Source organism: Babylonia areolata, chromosome 1, assembly GCF_041734735.1.
Source record: "Babylonia areolata isolate BAREFJ2019XMU chromosome 1, ASM4173473v1, whole genome shotgun sequence".
In the NCBI taxonomy this organism is placed as follows: Eukaryota; Metazoa; Mollusca; class Gastropoda; order Neogastropoda; family Buccinidae; genus Babylonia; species Babylonia areolata.
In genome coordinates this window covers 39,090,497-39,113,815 of record NC_134876.1, presented here as the reverse complement: position 1 = coordinate 39,113,815, position 23,319 = coordinate 39,090,497, and the positions used below count along the sequence as shown (strand labels likewise).

Here is a 23,319-nt window from a genome sequence, read left to right as displayed (position 1 = left end):
GTGTCGTTTTCCTTCAACTGTACACCTGTCTGCAGGCCCGTCCACACCATCAACTGCCCGAATCGCATATCTCAAAGGTGCGCGGGAGAAACGCTGTTGACACAACCCTCAACTGGAGTCAGTTGTAAATTTTGCCAGTCTGATTTCCTTGAAGTCAAAGCTGTTGACTCAGTGCACTTTTCAGTCAACAATGCAGATGAAAAAATGCAGCGAAGTAATAAAATTCACTACCACCACAACGACAAAAATACATTGCAATTTGCACTCGGCTAAACCTAATAGGTCTACAATTTGTTGGTGACAGTTGAATCTGCAGTCCGGACGCTATGCTCTGGTTTGTACACGAAACTGACAGGCTCTATTTGTTGTTCGCATGTGAAGTGTAGCCAAACGACATTATAAGACATGTTAAAATAATACAATTGATTTATATTTAGTTCTCAGTGTATACATAAAGCGGTCTTGAAAAGAACTCACAGCAAAAAAATAGTAGACTAGCTTAGTCCCTGACTGAACTTAGACATTTTCACTTTGATAGGTAAACATGGGAGTGCACAAACATACAAGAAACAAGAAAGGCAAGGCTTTCAAAACTCGCTTGTGATACACTTTTTTAAAAAATCCAAGCTTTTTATGTATTGAGTATAATGCATTTACTGTTATATTTATATTTTTTGTATTCTCTAAACTTGGCACTTTGATCTGATATTCGACCCAACAAAAGATCTGTCATTGTCATCATTTTTTGTTCAAACAGGCACTTCTTTTGCTAAGCATAGAAGTTTCGTTTATTGCAAACGTTTTGGTGCAGAGGGTAAAACAAGGGAAATTACTCTGCTGGGAACTAAGTTTGCTTTAAACTGATCTTTCTCATCTTAAACATTACATTTTGAAATTATACTCAATACATAAAAAGCTTGGATTTAAAAAAAAAAGTGCATCACAAGTGAGTCTTGAAGGCCTTGCCTCTCTTGTTTCAAAATGTAATGTTTAAGATGAGAAAGATCAGTTTAAAGCAAATTAGCTCCACTAGCATTACAGAGTAATTTCCCTTTTTTACTATCTGCACCAAAACGTTTGCAAATAAATAAAACTTCCATGCTTAGCAAAAGAAGTTCCTGTTTGAACAAAAAATGATAATAATGACTGCTCTAGCTGTTGGGTCAGAATATCAGATCAAAGTGCCAAGTTTAGATAATACAAAAAATATAAATATAACAGTAAATGCAGTTTGCATATAATTAGGCTTCATTCTTTATTTTTTTGTGCCCATCCCAGAGGCGCAATATTGTTTTAAACAAAATGACTGGAAAGAACTGAATTTTTCCTATTTTTATGCCAAATTTGGTGTCAACTGACAAAGTAGTTGCAGAGAAAATGTCAATGTTAAAGTTTACCACGGACACACAGACACACAGACAACCGAACACCGGGTTAAAACATGGACTCACTTTGTTTACACAAGTGAGTCAAAAAAGGGTGCGGTGTAAACGGATGGCGCTGTGATAATTATGAAGAGTTTCCCCAGGGGAGCAAGGCGTGTCATTAACAAAACAACGACAACAACAAACACACCAAGTAGCAAACAAAATAAACAAAATTGTGGATCAGGGAGGCGACAAATGAGCAATGTAATACATGCTTGTCAAAACTGAACTGGGAACAAAGGGAACGAGATCGGACAACATGCGCATTTATCCTCATGGAATGAGTGAAAACCTGATGGTGAGCAAGAGTCAGTGGGCTGAGGACCAGGTGAGAGGTGAAAGGCGGAGAGGATGGGAATGGGAGAGAAAAGTGCATGCATCCTGCTGGCCTGTCAGTCGTGAGCGTAATTCGGGGATACTGGCTGTCGCGGCAATATCCACATTTCTTCATTCCACTTCTTTTGTGTGACTGGGGGAGTGAACGTCCACGCCTTGTTGTGAACACAACTCGTTCTGTCTTAAGGACGAAAACTGTGGATTTGCCGCTGTCGCCAGTGGCCCGAACATTGAAAAGAACCGAGTGTATATGGCCGATGTCCGGGTTTGCAAGTATGTCGCCATCACAGTGTGACGGCCTCCACTCACCGAGCTTTCCACAGGAATGGGTTGTGCCCCCTGTCATCTTCCCACCCAAACGCGCTGCATGACGCATTGTTATGTGTGAAAACAAAACCACGGTTTCACTCAACACTCTTCACACATAAACGCGCGTGCGGTGCAGACACTCAAAAACTGAGGCGCACAACAGCACACGCTTATTTACTCGCGCGCACTAGAGAGAGAGAGAGAGAGAGATTCCAGTTTTCAGATTCCAGATGTTTTAATGTTCATAAGTCATCAGGCGAGAGAGAGAGAGAGAGAGAGAGAGAGATGAATCATCAATACACTTTGGATAATTTGTAGTGGTGATTTATTTTATTTTATTTTTTTACAATTAATAAGAATAATATAATAAAATCATTTTAATTCTTTAACAGTTCAATTAATCTTTTCAATTTTCAGAAATGTCATTCCATAACCAACCCCCAGAATATATACGACTTGGTTTGCATAAAGTGATGGTTGTGAAGGGAAGGTTAATCAGTTCATACTAGTGTCGATAATCATTAAAAGTGAATATTTTCTGCAGGAGACGGAACGACCATGGGTAATGATAGGTGGGTGTGGGATGGGGCTAGACGGGGGTGTAGGAGAGTGGAGACTGGGAGTGAGGAGGGAGTGCGAGGGGGAAGGGGTTGTGATGACATATCATCTTACATGTTGTTGAAACTAATGGTCCGGTCCATGTCTACTTCACAGAAGGAAAATAAATCGTGAACGTGAAACGTATGCTAATGAAATGAAAGATGATACAGGCTGAATACACATCATGCATAGATAAAGACTGATGAACACACGCATCGTGACACCCGGCAACCCTCATTAAATCGCCAGCTGTGCAGAAAGAAAGACATATGAGTGCCATATTACATTTATTCTTAATTTTGAAATATTTATAATAAGAGCATATGTTACTGGATACAAAGAATCATTTTCAAATACACGCTTCCATTTTCGTGCTGCATTTTATCGCGAGGTAGCTGTTTGCGATCACTCTCTCTTTGAGCCTTTCATGGGACTCCGTCGCACCTGTAGGCGTACTGGTTTACCGGGTATTCTGAACAACTCACAACATAGCCTTTTCAAAGCGCCGGTTGATTAAAAGAAAATAAAGACGCATACCCACATAAACACACGCAAGTATTTCGCACTCTGACGAACACATCTTGAGAGCGCGCGGCCGGCGTGCGGCACACGCACACTTAGGAACTATATATATATTATTCCATTTGGCCCGGCGCACACTGAGACACATACGCATACATGCGAAAAAATACACGCTCACAAACACACACACACACACACACAAACGCACATACACACACGCGCGCACGCGTGCAGACACACGCGCGCGTGCACACACACACACACACGCACGCAAGCACGCACACACACACACTGACACACACACACACACACACACACACACACACACACACACACACAAACACGCGCGGCACACAAACACGCGCAGCACACAAATACACACACTCACATACACAGAGGGAAAGACATAAAGATTCGGATACTTTATTCTCATTCTTCTTCGTTCATGGGATGAAACTCCCACATTCACTCGTATGTACACGGGTCATTTGGGCTTTTACGTGTATGACCGTTTTTGACCCGCCATGTAGGAAGCCATACACCGTTTTCGGGGGTGTGCATGCTGGGTATGTTCGTGTTTCCATACCCCACCGAACGCTGACATGGATTACAGGATCTTTAACGTGCGTATTTGATCTTCTTCTTGCGTATACACACGAAGGGGAGCTCAGGCACAAGCAGGTCTGCACATATGTTAACTTGGGAGATCGGAAAAATCTCCGCCCTTTACCCACCAAGCGCCGTCACCGAGATTCGAACCCGGGACCTGAAAGTCCAACGCTCAGTTTAACCACTCGGCTATTGCGCCCGTCGGATGCTTTATTCATAATGACTGAGATAGAGAGAGAGAGAGAGAGAGAGAGAGAGAGAAGGGGGGGGGGGGGAGGGCAGAAACAGATAGGCAGACAGAGACAGAGACAGAAAGAACTCAGAACTCAAAACATTTCTTAAAAAAATCTTTTTTATTCAAGAATTAAGATTTTAGGCATGGTCTATTCTTCCAATCTTTCCTTGAAAGAGAGAGAGAGAGAGAGAGAGAGAGAGAGAGAGAGAGAGAGAGAGAGAGAGAGAGACTATAGTTCATAATAATGGTCACTGAATGATGCACCCAGAAAATAACTTGGGACCTGTATCTAAAGTAAAATAATTAGTGTCACGCAGCAACGAGGAGAAACTCGACATTCATCTGGGAAAAGAACCATTTGCATGGGATTTGTTTGCATTCGTTTTGTTGAGGGATCGCGGGACTCTTTCAAGAGCTTTCTCGTGTAAAGATAATGCTTTTTTACGACAACAACGATGATCATAACAATGATAAATTACGGTAGTGATGTTGACGATGTATGCGCCCCATTTTAATCGGTAACACGTTCCCAAAAGACACAACACCATGCCCCAAACGGGGCCTCGAACCCCGACCACTGCGGAACGGCATAAGTCCGGCAAAGAATAACCGATAAGTCTATTGGTTCACTTATCTATTTGAAACAATAAATCATTAGTATATGCATGCATATTAATTGTCGGTTCTCAAGCGCGTCGGGTCTATGTATGGGTCAGGCAATGTTTTATCGGAGATTAGAAAAGAGAGATAAACCACTCGCGGCAGGCCCCTTCTTACTGTCTATAACAGTGCTGAAGCCGTTTTGGGGCACACACGCAGTGCGGAAGGGTGGGGGTAAATCACCCTCTCCTTCCGCACCCGAAGGAAACTAGTCGGTTCTGACGGTTCAGCTGCAGTAAAGCGAAAGTTAAATTATGCCTGGAATTTCCCACGTGTAGTAAGATTCGCTGTATACAATGAAAACCGATTCATTTTTGCTTGGTTTTTAGCACGTTTGCATCTGCTTGAATGTAGATAATATAAAAAGAAAATAAAGCAGCTCGCCCCACCACCAACTCCCCCCCCCCCCCCCCCCCCCCCGCCCCCTCAGCGCAATGTTGCACATGAGAGAGACAGTTGTAAATTATTGAACTGCGTTTTCGTAACGCTGCTTTTTTTTCACACTTTCTGGTTTACATCACCATTTCTTCAACAACATATATATATATATATATATATATATATATATATATATCAAAACATAAAACACATATTCAGCTCTGTCTCTTTTCTAACATCTGTCTATACATACATACATACATACATGAATACATACATACATAATTTCATATAGATCTATCAGTATGTAAATCTAAATCTATCTATATGTACATAATCATATATATAATTCATATATATACGAACGCTTCATGTTGCCCGAGCAGACCGTTGTATTGTGCTCTTTCTCTCTCTCTAAGTCTCTGTCTCTCTCTCTCGGGAGTTTTACATGGCTGTTAAAAGCATCTACAATTCTGTACTTGTATGTGTTCGTGACAAAGGTATTTATTCAGACTTTTTTCAGTGTCCAAGAGGGGTTAAACAAGGTTGTATGCTAAGCTCACAGCTGTTTTCCTTTTTCATCGGTGAATTGGCAGTGGAGTTATCAAAGAAGGGGAGACATGGAATACAAATGATACCTGGCGCAACAGATTTGCTCTTAATGCTATTTGCTGATGATGTTGTTCTCTTGTCTGACACACCCATAGGGTTACAAAATCAATTAAATGCCCTTAAGCAAGAAACAGACAGACTACAACAAACAGTGAATCTCGATAAGACCAATATTATAGTTTTCCGCAATGGAAGTCATCTTTCGACTCGTGAAAAATGGTGCTGTGGTGATAGGGAAATAAAAGTAACCAATACATATAAATATTTAGGAATGTTATTCACAACAAAATTGAGTTTGACATCTGCGTGGGATGAAGCAAACAGAAAAGGGAAAAAAGGTGTAATCCAAATTATAAAATCACTCAGGAGACTGCATTCGACTGACGCTTTCCCTTAGTTTGGGCGGGGCAAAGGCAGCTCATGAATAATGAATGCGTCTCGCGGCGCAGGCTGCCTGGCTTCAGCAATTTCTGCAAGTGGTTTATCTCTCTTTTCTAATCTCCGTTTTTATTTATTAAATCTATTTATTTTTCAAAGCAAATGTGGTGTGTGTGGTGCGTATATGGATCAGTTCGCACCCTTATACGCCTCCATGAAACTGAAACAACAGATAAGAAGGGTGATAATACTTCAATAACCCCCCCCCCTCCTCCCTAGTTGTGAAAGTAGACATGAAATGATAGATCTGCGCATATGACAGGGGTGGAAGATGGCTGCCTGCTAGGAAAGAGGGGAAAATGAGTGGGCTGGCTAGTCTGCTGAACTCAGACAGGGATTCCCTGGAGCATATAGCTTTCGGTTCGGGTCTGAAGTTAATGGTACAAATTGTAGGGTTGACAGTCGTGTAAACATCGCCTGTTTCCCACTGAAGAGGACAGGTGACAATTTTCTTCCTCTTGCAGGGCCGTTGTCGGGACATGGATGGGTTAAGGCCACCAACACAAAGCGGGGCAATGTCAGCGTCAGCGTCTGTTTGGTCGTGCAAAAAACAACAACAAAAAATGCACGGTTCTCTTTTTTGGCCACTTTTTCTTTTCGGCAAACACATTTGTTGCTGGGTGCGGACTTTTTAGTATAATTTTTCTGAACTGATTAATTAAACACACTGGAAGACCTAAACAGAACTGACTAGAAACCGAACCCAATTGACAAAGGTTGTAAAGGAAAGATTGTTTTTCCAGCAGTGCTGCAGTCCACCAATCTTACTTTCATTTTTCAACCTAGATAAAACTGACTATAAGTATAACTAAATAGACAGACAAAGGAAGTCAAGGATAGAATGATTTCCCAGCAGTGTTGCAGAACACCAATCTAGACGTTACTTTCCTTTTTCACACAAGTAGAACATAACGACCTGTTCGCTGTTACTCTTAACTGTGGTCAAGTTGTGCGATGTTGGGGTACATGGCGTTGTTCTCTCAGGCTGGTGCGGGGCCCGGTTTTTCATTCATAGGTCGTGGTTACCATTGATCTAAATGCTTTGCACATATTTCAGTTGCAGGTGAATATTTATCAAATTATATAACATTTCATGTAGTCACTGACAGTGTGCGACTCAACCAAATAGTTCTCGTGTCAGTTGCTTTTTGCTAGTGATTTGACATGTTGCTTAGATCAACGAATAGGGAAGTTGGAATCGGTGATCTAATTTAGGACAACACAACAACAACATAACATGGATAGACAGAAAGTTCAAGCGAACACTTCGGGCAGAAAAAGACAGCAAACCACAAGGCCAATTTGAGAAATCGAACAACGGGTCAAACTGCCGCTTCCTCCAGAAAGAGAGTCGTTGGGCACTGAGAAGGACAGTGGCAGTACATCAACACAACTATTGAAACAGGCTTCAAGGAAAACGACCCAAAAACCTTAAAGCTAGGCACCAAGACAACACAGGCCCTGAAGGAAACACCCTGCACAGGGACAGCTGCTCCAAGGTGAATACTCCTCAGTCAGATTTAGTCTGTCTTCACGCTTGACGATGAGAAACCACCTCCCCCAATGGAAGGACCAGCCCAACCCAGCATCGACGACCTTGATATCTCAACAGAAGGAATTGTCAAACTTCCCAGGAACTTAAATCCCTCCAAAGTCTGCGGGCCAGACGGGATTCCCGAAAACTTGTGCAGGCACCATTGCCTCATCACCCACCATTATCTTCAAACAGTCTATAGACACTGAAGTCATACATACAGTCTGGCTGTATCATGTGTGTTTAAGAAAGGCGGTAAAGATACAGCTGACAACTACCGCCCGGTGTCTTTAACCTCGGTAGCTTGCAAACTGCTTAAACATAATTATCATCTTCTCCCACTTCCACAAGCACCTTGAAAAACACATGGTTTTAGAAGAGGCTAGTCATGTGAAACTCATGCAGTTGCTTACCACCATGCATGACCTACTCAAATCACATGACGCAAACATCCATGGCAGTACTGGATTTCAGCAAGGCTTTCGATACTGTCCCACACGATAGGTTCCTCCACGAGCTGAACCACTACAGGATCAGAGGACCCATTCATGAATGGATCAAGAACTTCCTAGCCCGACGGAAAACAGAGTGCTTCTCGAGGCCAGAGAAATAAGAGGAAACAGAAGTGTTGTCAGGTGTCTGTCCAGGTGCAGTCTAGGGTCCTGTACTATTTTTCTGCTCGATAAACAAACATACATTGAAACACTAAAATGAAAATCTCTCACTCACACACACACACACACACACACACACACACACACACACACACACACACACACACACACACACACACACACACAGAGTCATCACAGACTATACACACTCATCATACATGTCACATGAAAAAGCCTAAATAATGCAATATAATATCACAATACTTAAAAACCCGATCACAATACTGGTACGTGATATCATAATTCACAAAAACCATATCACAATACTGGAAATTCACTTCCAGTTCTTAACACCGGTCACACACATCACAATACAATAAAAATCTACATTTTAAAATGCAGATTTTAAAAGCAGTCACTCCCTCCCCCTTCGCCACAACACATCACCATACACAAACAGACACTCGTTTGTATGTATTATGCTTAGTGGATTTAAAACACGTGTCTTTAATTTTTTTTTTTTTTTCAAAAAATGAAAAACACTGGGTTTTTCTGAGGGACAGAGGCAGGGAGTTCCAGAAGGACAAAGACAGAAAAAAAGATCTTTTTGGCAAAGGTCTCAAGGGAGAACTGAGGAACTGTCAGCAGCGAGGTGTCAAATGAGCGAAGCGACCTAGAAGGACGGTATAGATGGAGAAGATCTCAGTGAAAGATACGATGGCATATTGTTGTGACAGAAACACTGAAATCAGAAACAAGCTTCTTTGTATCGAAGTCTTGCTTTAACGGGAAGCCAGTGAGTGTTCTGAGTAGTGATGTTCTGAGTAGAGCTCAGCACACTTCAGTCAGAGTAAAGCACAATTATAGTGAGTACAACAGAGTTAAGCACGACTGATAAGAGTAGAGTTGAGCACAGCTGAGTAGAGTAAGGTAAAGTCCAGTAGAATAGTGCTGATTAAGAGCTGAGTACAGCTGATTGAGTAGAGCTGCGTTGAGCATGGTTCAGTAAAGTTGAGCTCAGTTTAGTATAGCTGGTTTAGTAGTGCTGAACTGAGCACAGTTCAGTAGAGTTGAACTCAACACAGCTGAGTTGTGTTGAACACAGTTGAGTAGAATAGAGTTGAACACTGTTGAGTTGAGCACGTACAGGTGGGGAAAAAAGAGTCAGTTGAGTACAGTTACCGTGCGTAGATTTGATCAGTTTGAGCTTTCTTGAGTTGAATAGAGCACAGTTGATTAAAGTTCATTGTAGAGTTGTTGAGCACACTTGAGTAGATTTAAGTAGAGCTGCGCAGAGCTGAACTGAGGATAGTTGAAGATTTGAGCAGAGACGAGCTGAGGAGAGCTAGTTGAGTAGAGCTGAGCACAGAGTTCAGTTGAGTGATTAGAGTTGAGTAGTGCTGAGTTGAATAGAGTTGTGTCACGTGAGATCTGAGTAAAGCACAGTTGAGCAGAGGAGAGTTTAGAGGTGGGGCAAATAAACTTGGGTGATACATAGACCTTGGAGACTTTTGACCTGGGGGATATGTAGGCCTGGGGACACAACGGTATGACTCCACCCACGTACCTATAAATAAACCAATTTCGTCTGTGGACACCATGGAAACTTGACATGTCACTACGCATGCCAGTTATTCATATCATTGGACATATGTATCACTCCTCGGCTGAGGCTGTGTTTGATCCCCATCTTTCAGGTTCATTACTGGAACAGATTGCTCCTATGTTTGCCGCACATAGGCCTGTAGTTCCTTGAAGAGATCTCCCATCAGAATGCCAGAATGCCAACCAAGTTCCTTGATCAGGTTATTTTGAGCACCCAGCAGCCGCTGCAGCATGAGCTCCAAGGTGTAATCTTAACACCCTGCTTCTTTGAATCACATACATTTTCTTCACCCACGTTATCAAGGCTGCCTTCAATATTGTTATTTTCTTATTTTCGACGCACGATGAGGGCTTGTGTGTACTCGTTCCTTAGTTTCAAACAAAACTGGTGAGGCAAATTTTGTGTCAGTGGATGGTCGTGTGAATGCCTGACGAATCCAGAATATCAACACCACGTCTTGAAATAAATGCTGTCTTTATTGCTATCATCAGCATTTAGAAGTTGTTAGAGAACGATCAATTGCCGTGATTATCCATAACGTTCAGTTAGTAGTGGTAGTAGTAGTAGTAGTAGTAGTATAGGGACTGGCAGTCATCTGCCGAGACCTCTCATCCTTTTTATGTACCCATCGAATCTTCATCTTCACTTCTTCCATTTTATTTTATTTATTTATTTTCATCTTTTGTTTGTTGTTGCTGGGCGGTGTACGCAAGTACACGTCTGCAAGAAACTTTGTTTTATTCATCATAGTCAAAAAATTTTTCTTTTAAGATGGTGTTAGTGTCAATGAGATTTTTGAATGTGTTAGTATTTTGTGCAAGTTTAACTTCATTGGTAGTGCATTCCATGTTTGTGCAATTCGGTTAGCCAATGAATTTTTTCTTATGTTGGTGTTGCAGTGTTCTAAACAAATTTTCATTACTGAGTTCCTTGTACTATCATAGTCCGACATTCTAAAGATATGTCTTGCATTTACATCATTTATGTCATTTAATAGCATATAAGTTTTAATCAAATCACCTCTTACTCTTATACCTTTTAGTGAATGTAGATTTAAGTATGTTAGTCTTTGTTGGTAACTCAGGTACATGTATACTATGGACATGTGTACTATTCATCAGCAATACAACTTATGTACAGCACATGCATTGAGCTTATTGCTTACCAACTTAAAGTTTGTGTTTATTACTGTCGCAGGTGGATAGAAAGATTCCCCTGGACTGCCAGCCAGGTACTTTTAGAGATGTCTTTTACAGCATGTTTCTCTTTTGTCTGTTTTAAACTGTGAGGCATTCACACAGACACAGACACACAAACACAGACACACACACACACACACACACACACACACACACACACACACACGTGTGTGTGTGTGTGTGTGTGTGTGTGTGTGTGTGTGAGACACTGAGATGTGAAAACATCAATCAACATTCATAAACAAGGCAGCAAGTGCAAATATAAGCTAAAAGACATACACTGATACAGTGTACTTGATTATCACTGATATGGAACCAGTGACATATTTTGCATAAGTATGCACATTTGTATATCCATGTATACAACATTATAGAAATGGCCAACAGTATATCATTGCCCCCATTTATTATTAGCTCATATCATAACAACAATTTAGGGCAAATGATACAACAAATCTGTTGCCATTTAAACAAATAAATTGGACAAGAGAGGTATGAGGTCAAATATCAAGGTTTATTTTATTTCATTTCATTTTATTTTATTTTGCCAAAAGACATGATCAAGAGAGTTGATGTCTGACATCCAATTTTCATCTAACTTGGTGTAGTGACTGGTCATAGTAGTAGCATGATCTTCATTCTAACTCAAGGTCAGATGTTGAAGAAAATAGCATTATGACAGTAACAGGAAAAGCTCTAAGGTACAAAAGAGATAACACCTTGTAACAATGTTCAGCAAAGCCAGCACACACTGACTGGTTATGGTAAAGACAAAACCACAAGAGTCAAGGTCAGAAATCAGTTCAAGGTCACAACATAGCATAATGGAAAAAATGTGATGAAGTTTGGTTTTTTCATCTTTTTAAAATTTTTTATTTAAAACAAAATTAATGCAATGACTGATACAGCCAAAGCAATCACTTTCGCAAATCAAGGTCAAAGATTAGGTCTCAGTTTCAGTTTCAGTTTCTCAAGGAGGTGTCACTGTGTTCGTACAAATCCATACATGCTACACCACATCTGTTAGGCAGATGCCTGACCAGCAGCATAACCCAACACGCTTGGTCAGGCCTTGAGTGCATGCATATACATTTGTGTATCTATCAGAGTGGATTTCTTTTACATGATATTGCCAGAGGACAACACTCTCGTTGCCATGGGTTCTTTTTCAGTGCGCCAAGTGCATACTGTACATGGGACCTCGGTTTATCGTCTCATCTGAATGAATAGACACTCAGTTTGATTTTCCAGTCAAACTTGGGAGAAAGGGTGAGAGTGGGACTTGAACCCAGACCCTCAGGGACTTTCTGTATTAGCAGATGAGCGTCTTAACTATTTTGCCACCTTCCTTCTTGTCCAGTAATAGGTTACAATAATCCTTTTGCAAGACAATACACTTTGAATCTGATTCTGTCAATTTTGTATGTCTAAGATGGACATTTTAAGTCAGTCTGGCAAAGACTAGAGTCCAACTGACTGCACAAGTGGATAGAAAGATTCCCCTGGACTACCAGCCAGGTACTTTTAGAGATGTCTTTTACAGCATGTTTCTCTTTTGTTCACAGACACAAAGTTGTTATGACTATCAACAGTTAATGTGTAATTATGAATATATTTATGCTCTTGTAGACTGATGAAGAAATGTATGCAAGCTGGCAAGCTTGTGTTGAGAGTTGATTTGAATGCTAGTTTTATTGGTAAGGAAGGATAGAACATGTGAAAATCCCATTCATTTTTGTCACAGACTGGACTCTCATTGGCTACATGTGCTACCGCTTTTTCCCAAATATGTTGCCCTGGGACAGTGCCGAACGAGTCTGCCAAAGGTAAAACCTGCAGTACTGTAGCACATTTTTTAAAGTTCCACACAATTTCATACAATTGAAACTGTATTCAGAACATGTGGCACATTGTTGTGAACCATGACTTGAAAATGGGCTGTTCACATAATTATATTTAAGTTTGATTGATGTAAATGTGATTTATATTAAGTATTTGAGTTTGAAGTTACATGTGCTGATTTGTCAGTTGTTCTGAAGCAGTCATGGCATAGATCTGCTGTATGGTTTTATTATGATGCCATAGATTAATATTTTTATGAATTATTAAGTCATATATGAAGGAAATCAGTTTATCATGCCAGTATGCTTCTGATAGGTCTTTTCCCTTAATCTATTCCAATTCAGGTTGTTTATTGTCTTTTAGAACTTTTCAGTCCAGATGGGTGTCATGTCATAAAATTCAAGCGCGTGTGAGTGCATGAGAGAGAGAGAGAGAGAGAGAGAGAGAGAGAGAGAGAGAGAGAGAGATTGATTTTGGCATGTGAACTTTTTCTTCATGTATTTTTCTGTGTTATTAAAAACTTTGTAATATTTTTTGTTAACAGCTATGGGTCACATCAGGTGAAAGTGAAGGACTTCTATGAAAATGATGACATTGGTAAATTCGTAATGAGCAAGGGATTTACAGAGTACTGGATTGGTAAGCTGTTTATTATTTAGCAAATTATGAAATTGATTATGCACATGTATCATTGTTAGTAATGTGGGTAACATGCATTCATTTTCTTCTGTTGTGTTTTTGAAAAGTGTATAGATAACGAAATAAAATGAAATTTATTTGATTTGGGTGCACAAAAAATTCCACACTGTAGGTTGAGTGTTCACAGCACCACCACCACCACCAACACACACACACACACACACACACACACACATACATGCGAGCACACACACATGTTTAAACAGAGCAAGAACATCATAGATTCAAAAAAGAACAATGACGTGATATATTCAGCAGAAAAAAGTACCTGAGCAGTGGATGCCTGTTTTGCTGAAGGCTCTGCATGGTTTATTCATTGGATCAGGCATACATTTACTATTTACCTATGCCATCAACAGCATTTAGTGAACACATGACATTGCATCTAACAGTTTAAAAAAATGAACTGTGCCATGCACTGTGGCCTGTTGCACAAGCTGGAATTCTTCCAGGAGTTGGGAGTCATTGTCACGCTTGTTTAGAAAACAGTATTGTTTACATTTAGGCTGGGCACACAAAGAGAAATACCAAATAGAGAGTGAGAGAAATGAAGAGAAGAGTTCAGTGGTGGTTTGTTTTATATTATAGTAATTCATGTTGTTGTCTTCTTTTGATTTGAGGATACAAATTTGCCCCTTGCTATATTTGTGGCTTTCTTTGCTGTCTAAGATCGGCTTCAGATCCACTCTGTTTATTAATTGATAAAACTGTTGAGGCTTTAATTTGACATTTGGGGAGAGTCTGTGTAGACAAAATAAGATTCTTGAAATATGAGTTCTGTGCTGTGCTGTTTATGTATGTATTTTACTGTCTAAAGATATCAACAAGTGTGTTGATAACATTAACTGTTTGTGAAGGACAGCACAAGTATCAGTATTAGAATTTTCTTTTTTTTAAAAATGAAAATACATTGTCTTACACAAGTAGTATATGTGTTCTTTCTTTGTAGGAGCTAGACGGACTTCAACAACAAATCAAAGAGCCATGCGCTGGAGTGACGGCTCAGAAGCCCAAATATCAGTGGGTTATTGGCAGATTGACCAGCCAGATTCAGAATTTGAGGAGTTGGAGTGTGCTGTAGCTAACATCGACAGAGGGCGTGTTCTGTGGTCCCTTTCTCCCTGTGAGAAAAAATCAAGCTTTGTTTGCCAGAGGGCTTCAGCACCAGAAGGTATAACACTTGGATAACACTTGGGTTTCTTGTTTGCCTTTGTTGTGAATAAGTTTGCAGAAAAATAGTTTTATGATATATGTTAAAACAGCTTACTTACACAAGCACATGCATTATTTTGAAACAGTAATGAATGAGAATTATTTTCATAATGTAATTTTTAATGCTAGAAATGCAGAAATTATCATGACATTAACTTGAAAAGAAGTATATTGTCTGAATGCAAATAATGATTTTGAACTCCATGTTTTATACAGAAACACACACATGCAGATGCCATAATTTTACCCTAATACTTCATGAATATTTGTGATTTTCATTGGTTTCTTTTGAGATCAGTATAACATTCTTTACTTTTACACTTGGATTCATACACATTCGCCCACACGGAGTGTGAATGCATACAACCCAGCACTAAAACACACATATACATAAGTTTATTTAGTCTTTATTAACGGCTTCTTTTGCAAAGATTCTTTTGATTTTATATTCTAAAATACATTATTTTCATCTGTTTTGGTCACAGGGTTTTTTCACTGCCATAATGGAAACTTTGTGCCTCAAGGACTGAAGTGTGACAATGATGATGATTGTGGAGACGGATCTGATGAACTTGACTGCAGTAAGATTCTTTGGTCATCTCTGAAGACATACTTTGGGTAACTGTAGGTTGAGGTTGATACCAAAATGGCTGTCTGCTTTGTTGTTGTGGATTGAGTCTGAGATTGCAGAAAAATGGTAAGATGGCCTGGAAGCTGTGAAGGTCAGGGTGGAATCAGCTGTTCAGTCTGTTCAGACATAGCTTTTCAGGCACATGCCTGTCATTATCATTGAAACAAGATATGAAATTAAAAAAAAAAAATGTTTGGATCCATGGCATTCCTCCCTTTGATGTGCACAAAGGCATGTCAATTTCAAAAGACACAGAAGTTAACAGGGTTTCACAAGTACAGTTGTGCAGAATCACCCTGACATTTTGGTGAATGAGAAGTTTTGTTGTTGTTGACTTGCTTGTATATGAATTTAGCCTGATTTGGTTGTCTGTGTGTCTGTCTGTCTCCCTGTATGTGTGTCTTTCTGTGGTGAACCTTCATATTGACATTTTCTCGGTAACCACAAGCAGTAGAGCATCCGAATTAGGCAGGATGACAGATAATAAAATAATGATAAAACCCTTCCATCCATCCTCATTATGGAGATACCACTTTTGGACTGACGTAATAAGTCTCGATAAGTATTTCAGCAATGATTTTATTTTCAGAAAAAAATGCGCATGCACGTGAATTTGAGAGAGAGTGAGACTGTGCGAGAGATGGGAATTGAGCCACAACACTGGAAGAGAATGTAATAAACAGAGAGCAAGAAAATCAGTATATTTTTGGAACTAGTCCTAGATTACGCTTCTTGCGTAGGAAATCACGTATGTGAATGGATCTTATCTAACACCAATATTAAAGTGATTTAAACAGATCCAATGAAGATCAGATCAGACTGGTTTTATTTTATCGATGATATGTAAAAACAAATCAGAATTAATTCTTGCAAGCAAAGAACTTGAGGGGAAGCAATAATATTAACATATTAGTGTGTAAAAATTGTGAAGCAAATAACTGAAAAAAAAGCAAAGAAAAATAAAACAAAATTTGATGACCCCCCTGCCCTGTCTCTTTTCTTTGTGATTTGCCTGAACTTCAGACTGCATAACCAGTGATTATGCTGAAAGACAATGAGGATAACTGCAGTTGTGGGCACCCGTCTCTCTCCAGTACCTAACCTTCAAATGTTTAGAAAAAAAGACTGAGTCAGATCAAAAGAGGAGTCTGACCAGTAGAGTTTCACAAGAAATGGCCAACATTGTTTGCATTTATTTCATACTTAGACTGTGACAACAATAGCTTTACTGATCTATCTTTTCAAAAGAATACCATTGCTAGGTGAAGGACATTTTTACTTACTTGTTTAATCCTCTTCCTGTGCCATGGCATGTAAAGCCACCACCAGAGATTTCCACTGCTGCTCATCTTGTGCTGAGATAAAGAGCTCTTATACATCCTCTATACCAGCTTTCTGGATTTTGACTGACTCATCAGTTGCATGATTTATCCTCAGCTGTATGGTCTTCTTTTGGTTAGTCTTGAGCCCCAGTTTTTCTACAGTAGAGGCTAGGTCTTTTAGTTCTATCTTTGAAGGAAATTTTAACAAACATGGATCAACATATGATTGTAAATCTATCTTAAGTGTGTTTTGGTTTGAAAATTACATGATATGCTCCCTGAAGTATGAGTTGGATATCTGATTATGGTATTAGTAGAAATGTCATCATTATCACTATTTGTTGTTTATGTGCATGCATGTGCATGTGTGTGTGTGTGTGTGTGTGTGTGTGTGTGTGTATGTGTGATACGCGTGTGGCATATCTGTGTGTTTATTTACATTTATTTGCTTATTTGTTTATCTGTTATCATTATTATCATTTTGTTCCTTTTTTGGTTTATATCTTTATCTGTTTGCTTACTTAATTTCATTTCATTTTATATTTAGATATCTTTGTCTGTGCTTACTTAATTTCATTTCATTTTATATTTAGATTTCTTTATTTCTATTCATTTATTCATTACCAGCAATTAGATGACTTTTCCATTTATTTGTTTATGTATCCTATTTTCCTCTTGAGTCCTGACTACGCACGTTGGGTTACGCTGCTGGTCATTCATCTGCTTAACAGATGTGGGTAGTGTACATGGATTTGTCAAAACACTGTGATACCTCCTTGAGTAACTGAACTGAACTGAGCTGAGCTGAGCTGAGCATGCATGTGCATGCATAAGTATGTGTGTGTGTGTGTTAATTACTGTGCATGTACATGCATAGTGAGTTTGTGTTAGTATGTTTTCTTTTGCTTTCAGATGACAATTGTACTTTCCATGTGAAGCAGATGAGTGGAACAATCAAGTCACCAAACTATCCCAGTAATTATCCAGCCAATAAGGTCTGCTCTTGGCTAATTGAGTTACCACTGGGCAGCAATGTCAAACTGGAAGTAGGTTATCTCCGTTTTTTCTTTAATTCTCTTTGTTTTCCTTGGCTATTTGACTTACACCAAACTTTGTGGAGCAAAACTGAGTTTCTTTTGTCAACGATTACTGTTCTTTAGCAAAGGGCATTGTAGACTCAATTCAATAACTTAAAAAAAAGAAAGTAAATGCTATATATATCTGATGAGCTGCAGAAAGGTCCAAGAATGATGTCTTCAGTTTGAATTTGGCATGATTTGCAGTCCACTTTGTTTTCATCATCATGGTTATGAGAAATGTCAAAGTGTGTGCATCTGTGTGAAATTTTAGTTGTGTAGTTGAAGTTTGTGACAGAACTGAACAAGTCCAATCATTTTTTAAGTTTCTTTTTTATTTTTGGTGTAACATGAAGACTGTGTTAGTGTTAAATATGTTGTGAAATGTCATAAACAAAATAATTCCTCATCCACTTCAGGATACCAGGCTTGGCTCATGTGAGTCATGATCAGTTGTAAAAGTCTGAGCCTTTAGAACTTTCATCAGCACCTCTCTGAATGTCAACTTGAATTAAAATGTGTCAGGCACTTCTCCAGAAAGCCAAAAGCACAGAAAACATTTTCTTGATATGGTGACCTTGAACCAAAATAATCATTGAAATGATCAATAATTTTCAATAGATGTTTAAAAATTTGTAGTTATTAGTCCAGGCTCCACTGAAATTTATCAAGTGGAGAAATGCTGTTTATGCACGCTTGTGCATGCACGCGCACACACACACACACATACACAGACACACAAGTGGAGTAATGGCCTAGAGGTAACGTGTCCGCCTAGGAAGCGAGAGAATCTGAGTGCACTGGTTCGAATCACGGCTCAGCCGCCAATATTTTCTCCCCCTCCACTAGACCTTGAGTGGTGGTCTGGACGCTAGTCATTCGGATGAGACGATAAACCGAGGTCCCATGTGCAGCATGCACTTAGCGCATGTAAAAGAACCCACCGCAACAAAAGAGTTGTTCCTGGCAAAATTCTGTAGAAAAATCCACTTCGATAGGAAAGACTAATAAAACTGCACGCAGGAAAAAAAAAAAAAAGGGTTGGCGCTGTAGTATAGAGACACGCTCTCCCTGGGGAGAGCAGCCCGAATTTCACACAGAGAAATCTGTTGTGATAAAAAGAAATACAAATGCAAAATACAAATGCACACACACACACACACACATTCACACACACATTAACAGACCTTCACCGAAAGACAGGCAGATAGATGCACACACACTCATGCACACTCCTGCATATATGACAAGATTTCACCCTCTTGTCAAGCTTCTGTATTTCTTATGAAGTGGAATTGTTCAGAAACAATGAGAAGAAATTATATGACAATATACCAAGTTTAGTTTTGAATTATCTTCCTCAGTTTGATGTTATTCCTTGTTGCCACTTGGCCTCATCTTGTTCCTTGGATATCAAAATCTTGTTTGCGCATGTCATTGTTGGGGGGATGTTGAAATTGTAAACCACAACTGATATACAGAATGAGAGAGCTGACTGAGCTCTTGTAACCTGTTCAGTTTACAGACTTCATCACAGAACCTCACTGGGACGAAGTTCTTGTTCTGGCTGGTGGACAAACGGTTTCAACATCCCGGATGGTGGCGCAGTTGTCTGGTAATCTGAGCGCCTCTCCCCGAAGCTATATCAGTCTCAACAATTTTCTGATGGTACTCTTCACTTCCAATGGATTGGTGTCTTCCAAGGGTTTCACCGCTGAGTTCTCTGCAGGTATTGTTTGTCAGCTAGCTGAATGTTTTCATGAGGAAGAAGGAAAACAACAACAACAAAAAACAAACAAACCAACCAACAAACAAACAAACAAAAAAGCAACAACAAAAAACCCAGCTCTGACACATCTTTGATTTTCATTTGATCAAGATGATCCTTTTCAAATCCTTATGTTTCAAAATCTTTTTTGTTGTTACATCTAGTTTTTATTATGGTAAGATTAATAAAAAATAAATATCATTAGATACTTATCATTTTCATTTTTCAGAGTCTCTTTTGTGCTATGTTTAAGATCAGCTTGTTTGCAGTATTTTTTTATTTTAAGTTGCATGACACATTTTGTGAAGCATAATATCTTGTTAAGTGGACATGTATGTTTATGCACATATCAAACTTAATTGTTGCAATAACTAGCTACCCATCAAGGTGTGGTGTTATCACAGCACATCACATGATGAAAGAGTATGCCAGAAAGATGTGATTGGACTCATTTTGTTTCTTTATGGAATGTCCTCATCACAGCGGTTTACAGCAAGAATAGGATCCCCACTACTCTTCATTGACTTTTGTCAGTGGTGTCTTCAGAGTGAAAAAAAAAGTTATGCTTTACACACATGTACACACACACACACACACACACACACACACACACACATATATATATATATATATATATATATATATATACACACACACACACACATACACACTTTAAGAAGGCAAGAATTTCCTGTGAAAGTGGAATTTAGTGTATTGTCTGTTGTTAGTATATATTGTCCATATTGTTACTGCTTCCAGTGAAAGAGGCCAGTCCTCAGCCATACAACAATTTGACAGCCACCACCGACCACCAAGAACTGATCTCACCCTTTTATCCTATGTACGTTGGGTCTCAGGATTACACCTGGATCATTACTGCAGAACACAAAAGCAAGATCGTCACTTTGGAGGTAATCTTTTTAAGTTGAAAAAAATAATTCATATGATTTATTGACTGTGAAGGGAAAGGGAATTGCAAGCACCTTGTCAAAAAAACAACAAAAAAAAAAGAAAAAAAAAGAAAGAAAAAAAAGAGTGAAACAAATGCATGTCAGTACATAATGTTTGTGGATATAGTGCCTGAACTAGTGTGGGTTGGTAGATCATGCTTGGTGCCTGCTTGGGTTGGTTTTTGTATTGTTTTCAGCTTCAGGTGGTCTGCATCTGGGTTATCTGTCACAGTCTCAGCACTGGCAATCCACAGGGAACTGTTTATGTTAGATCTCCAGGAGGCCACACACTGGAGGGGACCCTGCACTGCTGCTGAATCGCATGTGTTGCATTCAGTTGTGCCTTTTCTGGATCAGCAGGACACCATCTGCTAAGCTCCCTACTGTTGACAATAATCACTTAGTTGTGAAACCAGACTATCAGCGTTCCTTCCAAAGTGGAGACCACCATCACATCCTTCTAATAACAGTCTCACTATGAATCTGCTGACACCAGAGACCTTCACAGGAATTCACCCCAAGCATGGAAGTGGAGGGAGACTTGAAACTGAGGCCACCAAGAGTTCAGGGCATGAAAGTCCACAGAATTTGGGACAAGTTTTTTCTGTCTTGATGATGGATGAGTATGCTGCTGCTACTGAAATCTGATTAGGTGTAGGACTAAGTGACAAGGCTGTACTCTCCACTGCCTTTGATAATGTGTCCTGGCATCAACCAGGATTTAGAGATACAGACATGTTCAGTGTTAGTCAGGACGTTTGAGCAACACTCTCAAAGACACATCAGTGAAGTAGATTATCCTCAACTATGTTGTCCCAGACTATGCATTTGAGTCCATAGCATACACAGCTTTGGGTAGGAGTTTGCCATAGGCCAAAACCCCCCACTTCTTCTGGACCTCTGACTTTTGTCCTCACATTCTTAAGTACACAATGCTGACCATGTCACCAGTTATATTTATTATTTTATAATTAAAAAAAATGTACATTTTTATAGTGTCCTTTCTTTCTAAGAGCTTAGGGCGCTATACATGAAAGAAAAAGTTATGAATTACATGGATCATTCATGACCGCTGTTTCTTAATTCTTGCTTCATGGGGAGCCAGTGTAGAGTATTGAGGTGGGGAGAAATGTGACCAGTGTGTGTGACTTTGGGAATCAGAAGGGCAGAATTGTTTTGAAGTTTTTTTAATTCTCTGAAGAAGCTTATGTGGACAACCTGTCAGAAGAGAATTACAGTAGTCAGTTTGTGACAGCACCAAAGCAGATATAGAGTTCTGACAGTTTCAACAGAAAGGTACTGATAAAAAGTGTTAATCCAACCAAGTTCACAACTGATTGAGCATAGCAGATTGACTACCTGAGCATGTATACTGAAGTTTGAGTCAAGAATGACTCTGAGGTTCTTTGCTATTTTAGAAAACTGAACTGTGGCATCACCAACCACAGTAGAGGCAGGAAAAGAGACAGATGCGGACATTCTTAAAGAGGAAATAACCATAGCTTCAGTTTTGTCATCATCTAATTTTAGTTTGTTGAATGTCATCCAGGATTTCACATCAAGAATGCAGTCTTGCATTGACTAAATCAGACTATCTATTTGGCTAGATTCTGCAAACTTTTGTAGCTGAGTATCATCAGCAAAAGAGTGGTGAAGAACAGAATGGCCAGAAATGACATCAGAAAGAGGAGCAGTGTTCAGAACAAACAGAGCAGGGCCCAGGACAGAGCCTTATGGCACACCATAGGAGATCAGGGTTGGATCAGACTTAAAGTTATTAACAGAGACAATCTGGAAGTGGTTGGACAGGTATGAAGAAAACCAATTTAGAAATGTTGAATGAATCCCAAATACATGTTCGTCTGGAAAGGAGTAAACTTTGGTCTATTTATCTCTTTTGCCTATTTTCTTCATTGCTTTGCTTACATTTTACTGTAAAAAAGGTGAGTCTACTCCCATAAAGCAGTGCTGTGCTCAGCTGGACCTCTTGTTATTATTGTTAGTATTATTCTTATTATTAATTGTAGTATTCTTATTCTTATAATGTAAAAGACAGTTTCAAAATAAAGTCAGTTTATTTTTGTACATTTCTTGTCCAGGTATTGCTTGTGTACTAGTCCAGGTGAATGACCAGAAGAGACTTTGAGCATTCTTCTTGAGGAAATTTCTTGGGTTCTTTCTCTGGACAATTTATTTATCTATACAGTATTTGCCAGCACATAGAAAATGCCAAGCACTATGACACTGGGTTGTGTGCCAAGTTGTCAGATTTTTTTCTGTATGTTTTTGTGCTCAGATTGTGGAGGTGGACTTGAAGGGGCAGGACAGGATTGTGATCAGAGATGGGGATACAGTGCACAGCCCCTTGCTGGAGAGACTGGGGGCCTCAGGTCCCACACCATCGTATGTGATGTCCACAGGGGACAAGCTGTACATCACCATGCAGACCAGGGGCATGGACACAGGCAAAGGGTTCAAGTTCAATTACTGGGAAGGTGGGGAAGTCTGTGTTAGTGTGCTGTCAACTCTCTGTGTGTGTGTGTGTGTGTGTGTGTGTGTGTGTGTGTGTGTAGGTAAAACTTCCTTTTGGAACTGAAGGATACTATTATGATTTATATTGTCAGTTTTAAATTTTTAGATAAGTTATGCTTGTTGCTTTCTGCATTGGTAATCTCACTTGAGGTACCGGTAAAATGTTTCCTAGACCAGTGTGATTGTAATTGATATGGATCCCATCACA

The 23,319-nt window shown here is 39.6% G+C and overlaps 1 protein-coding gene across 2 annotated transcripts in view; it reads left to right on the top strand.

Annotated features, from left to right (window-relative positions):
* Positions 1 to 23,319, top strand: part of LOC143282756 (uncharacterized) — a 199,325-nt gene that overhangs the window by 22,442 nt on the left and 153,564 nt on the right. For both annotated transcript variants that reach the window (XM_076588518.1, XM_076588509.1), the window contains exons 2-10: positions 11,078 to 11,111; positions 12,824 to 12,905; positions 13,466 to 13,560; positions 14,570 to 14,791; positions 15,318 to 15,413; positions 17,698 to 17,831; positions 19,380 to 19,590; positions 20,389 to 20,540; positions 22,876 to 23,074. In XM_076588518.1, the coding sequence (XP_076444633.1) occupies positions 11,078 to 11,111; positions 12,824 to 12,905; positions 13,466 to 13,560; positions 14,570 to 14,791; positions 15,318 to 15,413; positions 17,698 to 17,831; positions 19,380 to 19,590; positions 20,389 to 20,540; positions 22,876 to 23,074 (1,225 nt within the window). The remainder of the gene's footprint in view (positions 1 to 11,077; positions 11,112 to 12,823; positions 12,906 to 13,465; positions 13,561 to 14,569; positions 14,792 to 15,317; positions 15,414 to 17,697; positions 17,832 to 19,379; positions 19,591 to 20,388; positions 20,541 to 22,875; positions 23,075 to 23,319) is intronic.